This window comes from Apaloderma vittatum, unplaced genomic scaffold, assembly GCF_000703405.1.
Source record: "Apaloderma vittatum isolate BGI_N311 unplaced genomic scaffold, ASM70340v1 scaffold26611, whole genome shotgun sequence".
Lineage (NCBI taxonomy): Eukaryota > Metazoa > Chordata > Aves > Trogoniformes > Trogonidae > Apaloderma > Apaloderma vittatum.
The window spans coordinates 1-7,077 of NW_009697748.1; the positions used below are offsets into that span (position 1 = coordinate 1).

The 7,077-nt window shown below is 47.6% G+C and overlaps 1 protein-coding gene across 1 annotated transcript; it reads left to right on the forward strand.

The window, feature by feature from the left end:
- Positions 1 to 510: 510 nt before the first annotated feature.
- On the forward strand, positions 511 to 6,461 carry LOC104280191 (retinoblastoma-like protein 1; the record flags this gene model as incomplete). Its single annotated transcript, XM_009877765.1, has 7 exons — positions 511 to 710; positions 2,128 to 2,192; positions 2,283 to 2,411; positions 2,527 to 2,687; positions 3,333 to 3,382; positions 5,399 to 5,585; positions 6,291 to 6,461. Coding segments are annotated over 7 exons (963 nt in total), but the record flags the coding sequence as incomplete, so codon positions are not given.
- Positions 6,462 to 7,077: the final 616 nt, after the last annotated feature.

A 7,077-nucleotide genomic window follows, 5' to 3' on the forward strand; every position in this document is an offset into this window, starting at 1 on the left:
GCCCCTGGAGCTCTGACCCGAGGTGACGGAGCTCGGGGTGTTCCTTAAAGCCCCACTCTCGGCTGAGCGGCCAGAGCTGGCTCGCCAGCGGGGTTACTCCTTCAGGTAACGGGGTTTTGAGCAAGACAGGCTCCTTTGAGCAAGACAGGCTCCTGTGGGTGGGTTTGGGGCCTCTCCTGCCTCCCCCGCCCCGACACATGCAGAGCTGTGCGCGCTCTTCCCGTTCTAGTCCTGCCCTGCTGAGACAGCTGTGCTGGCAGCCTTTACATAGAATTAGTGTTTCCGTGCCTTAAAGAGAGTCAAGGTGAAAAGCCGACGTGATAAAAGGTGAAAAGCTCACAATATGTGCAGTTTGGGAATCTATCAAAATAAATGGTGAACCTGTGCATTAATCAGATTAGTTGTTTGGGAGTGAATAGGTTGCATTTTGGCTTCTAAAAAAACTCAGAGTAAAGGGAGATAGTTAAAGCTCAAATTAAAAGCAGACTGCCTTTTTTTTTTCTTTTAAGTTTAATTCAGTTTTTTAACAAAATGAAGAAGTGGATGGACATGTCAAATCTACCACAGGATTTCCGAGAGCGAGTGGAGAGGCTGGAGAGAAATTTTGAAGTGTCAACTGTGATTTTCAAAAAGTTTGAACCTATATTTTTGGATATATTTCAAAACCCTTACGAAGAAACCTCTAAACCGCAGCGAAGCAGGAAGCAGAGGTATTTACTGCATCTTTTCCCTGGAAAAGGCTATACCTAATCCAGATTTTGGAAGTTAGGATCAGTATTTGCACTTTAAAGTTCTCTAAAGATATGGTGTGGTTAGAGAAATGCTGGGGAAAAGGTTGGACTTGGTGACCCTGGAGGACCTTTCCAACCATAAGGATTCTGTGTGATTCTGTGATTCTGTACAGTTCCAAAGGGATGGGGCCTCTTTGTGGCCGTGATTCTGAAATGCAGTACGTGCGGAAACATCCCTCCTCCTGATGGGTCACGGCTCGTACCGGCCAAACTTTGCATCCGCTGGCTGCTGAAGCTGTTTGCTGTGACGGGCAGAAACTGGCCCGGCAGGAGGGTGTCTGTGCAGTGAGGAGAGGTGTGGGGAGATGGGCGGGTTTGAGGTGTGGCAAAACCGATGGTGAAGCCGTTAGGCAGCGCTGGGCTGGGGCGGGGGGATTCTGTCCTGGCAAAGCACTGGCTCAGGTGGGCAGTGTAATGCCATAACCCCTCGGCGCGGAGCTCACCTCACGCCGCTGGGGTTTTAACGCTGCTGCCGGCCGAGGGGTAAAACGCAAAGGGAAGGAGCTGGTGCACTCTTTTTATGACAGACTTGGTAACCGGTGGTGTCGTCTTCCAGACACACACAGAACTTCTGTCTTGGGGAGCTCGTCCACGTTCCCTGCCAGCTCTGCAATAGCTTTATAGCGCAAGCGTAAGCTTGATGAGGGAGCCGAGCTGGCTCTGCACGAGGTGTTTTTGGCAGCTCACACGTGTCCTCTGGATGTGAGGGGGGATAATAGTTGTGGTAGAACACTCCAGTGTAGCTCCACAGCTGCAGGAAGAGAGGTTACTGCTGCTGCTTCAGCTCTTTGCCGGCGGCAGCTAGCCCTGTGTCTTGTATTGGGAGGAATTTTGTCATGTACTGTGCTAATGTTCCTTCCCGGGAGCAGCGTTCGTGGGTGTAGCCACAGTGTGTGTGGACTGTCTCGAATAACGTCTTCCCCGGTCTTCCAGCTCCGTGCTTTTGGATAATCTCGACTCCAGACATGGTTCAGCGGCTGAGCTTTAACACAAGCTGTAGCTGCGTGTTTTGAAGGGGTGTCTGATGCTGTAGGAAGACAGTGAGAAAAACTGTCACTGACATCTATACGGGCCTGTGGCTGCCTGAGGATTCTGGTCAAGTCGTGGCAGGAGCAGGACAGCCTGGCCGGGCTGAGGGCAGCCTGGGAGGCCAGGGGTGCTGGGCAAAACGCACCGTGGAGCGAGGTGTGGGAGCGTAGCTCAGCTTGTGCCTTAGTGTGAAACGAAGATAGACAACGGCTCGGACTGTTTTGAGTGAGGGGAATTCTTACTGTAAAACAGGCTTTGGCTTCCTGGAACTGAAGACTGACTTCTCCCCCCTTTTCCTCGTTGATAGGCGGGTGCCGTGCGGTGCTAAAGATCTCTTCAACTTCTGCTGGACTCTCTTTGTGTACACGAAGGGTAGGCCGCTTTTTTAGCCACACGGTTTGTATACGTTCCGGGTTTTGAACTGTTGTTGTGTTGCTTGACATGTTATGCTGTCTCTTAAAGGGAATTTCCGTATGATTGGAGATGATTTAGTAAATTCCTATCATTTACTTCTGTGCTGCTTGGACCTGATTTTTGCAAATGCCCTTTTGTGTCCAAATAGAAGAGATTTGCTAAACCCATCGTTTAAAGGTATGGTGGAGACAGATTACTTCAAATCAAATGAGCTTTGTTCTCTTGTTTCTTTTTAAATGAAGTTGAATGTTGGTTGTCTGGGTTTTTCTTCTTCCCTGCCCCTTGTTCCCAGGCTTACCGGGAGACTTCCACACGACAGAGATCAAAGCCTCAGAAGATCCACCTTGCATCATCGCCACGCTGTGTGAGCTGCACGACGGGCTTTTAGTAGAAGCAAAAGGAATAAAGGAGCACTACTTTAAGCCGTACATTTTGAAACTATTCGATAGGAAGGTACATGTCACTGGTTTTAAGAATGCCTGGAAGTGCTCAGGTGCCTGATCTTGAGACCATTTCAACCCCACTGGTTTTGCAGGGAAGCGTATCTGCAGGCAACCGAACTGGGGCTGGGTCAGGTTTTCCCTGTGTGTGTCTTAGCAGGAGCAGAACTTACTCTGACTCGGCGTGATGTGAGCTGTAGAGTCCCTCTGCTTTGGCTTTTTACGTCAGTGAGGAATCCCTGCTTTCCTTTCTTGGCAGTGTGGTACTGAGTTGTGGTGCTAACGTTGTCAGGCAAGACAGTGATCTCGCTGTGAAATAATTGGGTGGGATAACTGTCACTGTAGCCTGAGTCCTGCTGATTGCCTTGGAGTTGAGCAAAACGCTTTGGCAGGAAGAGGCTGAGGTTGCAGGTGTACAAATTTGTTCTTTCCAGTTTTGATCCTGCAGTTGTTTTAGAATAGAATTGGGTAGAATTGGGCTTTGTCCTCACTTCTGTCTTGCTAACGGCATTGCAGTCCTTTGGTCTGGGCAAAAAGAAAAAGTCGAGTTATGCTCCCTAATCTCATTTCCTTTTTGGCTAAAACCGTCATACCCTCCCGTTGTTAGAGTTGGAACAGTTTTGATTTTATGATGTAAAATACTTCTTTTTATTCCTAGATTTTAAAAGGAGAATGCCTGTTGGATCTTTGCAATTTTACGGAAAACAAGTAAGTTATATCTTATGTTCTTACTCATGGGATTTGCTTTTGTTCCTAGAAGACAGGTTTTCCAGTTCCTTTCTCTTCCTGTAACTAGGGAGTTTTAATTACGTGACAATCGAAGCTGCTCTCTGGCTGAAACCCTTTTGGGATCAGAGGTGTGTCAGGGGTCTGCTCCAGAGTTTCTTCCTTAATGTAGCTTTTACCCTTCTTGCCCTTATTTTCTGGCAACTGTAACTTTGAGTAAGCTAAAGCAAATCAAAACCTCGGCTCTGAAGTTCATGGATGCATTTCCATACGCACCTCAAATATTAAACCCACGTAGGGAAGTCTTTAGATTCCTTTGTCAGGCTCCAGTTGAAGGTATAAATGTGTGAATGCAACAGAAGTGCTCAAAAGAAAAGGAAGCAGCAATTGCGAAACCACAAAAAAGAGGCAGAGTGTTTCTGTGGGGGGCGAGTTGTTTCAGAAACTTGTAAAATTCACTTGTGAAAGCTAATTTAAATGCAAAATATGACAAGCAGCTGCTTTGATCTGGATCCCTTAAAGGTTTCTTTGCCTCTTCCAAAAATACATATTAATTTGTTTTTGCAAGGCAAGTTTTTGACTTGTTGCTTGCTTTGAGGATTTTGAAGAGACTCGGTTGTTCTAACGAAGTAGGTAATGCTCAAATTTCGATGTAAAATGGTGTTGACATGATACATTTGAAGCAGTGGACTTCTCTTGGTAGTTCTGCTTAAAAATTAATAGTACTGCTGTATTAATCCTGTCACGTGGGATGCTGCGGTAGTCCCTGTTCCCTCGTAAGTGGCCTGACCTCGGAAGGAAGCCTGGAAGCCTCTTGTTTTCTCTGTCCAAACTTCTCACAGACCTTTCCTTCTTCTAAAAGACGTGGCGATGGTGAACCTGTCGTGCAGTCGAGTTTCCTGTGGGCTCACAGAGTCGATCGCATCACGAATATGTTGTCATGTTCCGTTAAGACACACACCTAAGGGGTACCTTGAACTGCTAAGATGCTTTGCAGGGAAAAGGTGTTTCCTACAGGATTCAGGGATCGTGGAAAACGTGCAGGTGCGAGCTGTTTTGGATTTTTATCCAAAAGGTTCGTTCCACTCGCCAAGTGGAGTCTTTGCAACCTGTGTTAGATCGGATGTTCCTGTCTCACACTTGGGTTAGCGGCACGGAAGATGTGTTTGGTACTGTGTGTCAGGGGTGATTTCGAAAATTGAACCCGGGCACTAGCTCTCAAAGTTCCCTCCTTCTGCACCGTTATGAATCACAGAATTGTTGAGGCTGGCAAAGCCCCCTGAGACCATCAAGTCCAGGTTATGTCCCAACCCACCGCATGGGCCAGACCAGGGCACCAAGTGCCACATCCAGCCTCTCCTTAACCCCTCCAGGGACGGTGACTCCCCCCTGCCCTGGGCAGTGCATCCCAGGGCCTGAGCACCCTCCCCGTGAGGAAGGGCTGCCTGAGATCCAACCCGAACCTCCCCGATGCAGTTTCAGGCTGGGCCCTCTCGTCCTGTCACTGGGTGCCCGGGAGAAGAGCCCGACCCCCACCTGACTACACCCTCCCTTCAGATAACAATACAGGCTCTGAAGTGGCAAAAGTAGAAATCCCGTGTCGGTGGTTTTACACAGCTTCCATCAGTGTGCTCCGTGGGTACCAGGGTTTAATCTCTGACAGGCTGAGAACTGCCAAACTACTTTACTCACAACTGCCGGGGAAGCAAAGATCTTTTTTGCACTTCTTCCTGAGCCAGGTGTTGGTGCTCACTTGGGAGGAAGAGCAGTCCCTGCAGCGGGTTGCCAACCAGAGGTTTTAGGTACAAAGGAAGGCAGGGACAGCCCCAGGCCCCTTGCTTGGGGTGGTGAAATTTTGTTTGCAGGCAGCGCTGCTGCTGACAGCGTGAAATGCTTTGCCGGGCGTGTTGGTTTCAGTTTCGTACCTTAGCCTGGCCGGCAAGTTTCTCCTTTTACAGCAGTTCAACCTTTGGTATAAAACCTGAGCTTCTCTTTCAGCAAAGCACTGAACAAAGAGTATGAAGAGTACGTTCTGACGGTGGGCGACTTTGACGAGAGAGTTTTCCTGGGAGCTGATGCCGAGGAAGAAATCGGCACGCCTCGAAAATTTCCTGCGGATGTGCCAGCGGGGAAGACAGCAGCGAGAGCTCACGTGGAGTGTCATCTTCAGCAGCATTTCGAGAAGGTGATTCCTTGAGCATATCGATCTCACTTGAAGCACTCCTTCAAGTTTTTCCGGCCTCGTACATTGCTTGAATTACTGAAGTGACTTTGAATTTCTTGAACTTCTTCCTGAGAGGAAGACGATGAATGCCATTCGCAGTGGGTGATGTTTTGCTTCCTGGGGAATGTAGCAAATAACTACTCCTTAAACAAGATGGGTGTAGTCTGGTTTTGTCCAAGAAATATCAGTAGGTAGTTAAGACCTAAATACATAAGTCTGTTTCCTTTATGTGTCAGTTAAGTAAGAATACTTGAGATATTAGCGCTGGTGTAAATGAATCATACGGCTTCACTTTTTCTCCCAAATAGAAGTGTTTTTCATATTCGGGCAAATTAAAGAGAGGGGTCAGGAATGATTTCTGTAGTACAGTGACAACCTCCTTGCTGTTTGTGCGTGCTGACTGCAGGCAGGGTAGGAGCAGGTTATTTTTTAAAAACATGGGAGTTCATTTTACTCTGCCTGAAGATTTGGTCTATTTTAGATTTATGGTGGCCTGGGAAAACTTTGGACTTATTTTTGGCTAGTTCTGAGATGGCTATGATGGCGCAGGCGGCGTGCTAGCCGTGTCTTTTTAATCTTTGGAGTCATTTTGCAAGATGTGCTTATTTGAAAGGCTTCTGAAACAGTTCTGCAGACTGGTTTTGGTTTTTTTTCTCTGTCTGACAGAAAAGGTCATTTGCCCCTTCAACTCCACTGACTGGCAGAAGATACCTCCGGGAGAAGGAAGCTGTCATCACTCCCGTCGCTTCAGCGACACAAAGCGTAAGCCGGTTGCAGAACATTGTGGCTGGATTGAAAAACGCGCCCAGTGAACAGCTTATAACTATTTTTAAGTGAGTACGTCTCCCACAGCTGCTCTCGTACAAAGGCAAACTCATCCTTTTATGCTTGTGACTGCTTTCTTGCTCAAATATCAGCTTGTATCCCTGACTCCTGGGTGCAGGACTCTGTCCTGGGTGTAGTGAAATGCATGTGGAAATGTTGGTGCCTAAGCAGATGGGTATAAACAAAATAGTTTATCAGTAAAAGTGTTGGTTTTTTGCTCATAAGAAACAGTAAATACCTGTAAAGCTGTTGGGTGTTTGCCTAACATCCATGGAAGTTAAAGCCTTGCTGGTTTCTGGTGCAAGGTCTCTAGGTGGTATTATTATTGTTAATGTTAATATTATTAATGATATAATAGAATCCTAGAATGTCTTAGGTTGGAAGGGAGCTTAGAGATCATCTCCCCCAACCCCTGCCATGGGCAGGGACGCAACTAGCACAGCCTACTCAAGGCTCCGTCCACCCTGGCCTTGAACCCCTCCGGGGAGGGGCCAGCCACAGCCTCTCTGGGCAATCTGTTCCAGGGCCTTGGCACCCTCATACTGAAGAATTTCTTCCTAAGGTCCAATCTAAATCTATTCTCCTTCATTTTAAACTCATTTCCCCTTGTCCTGTCACTGGACACTCT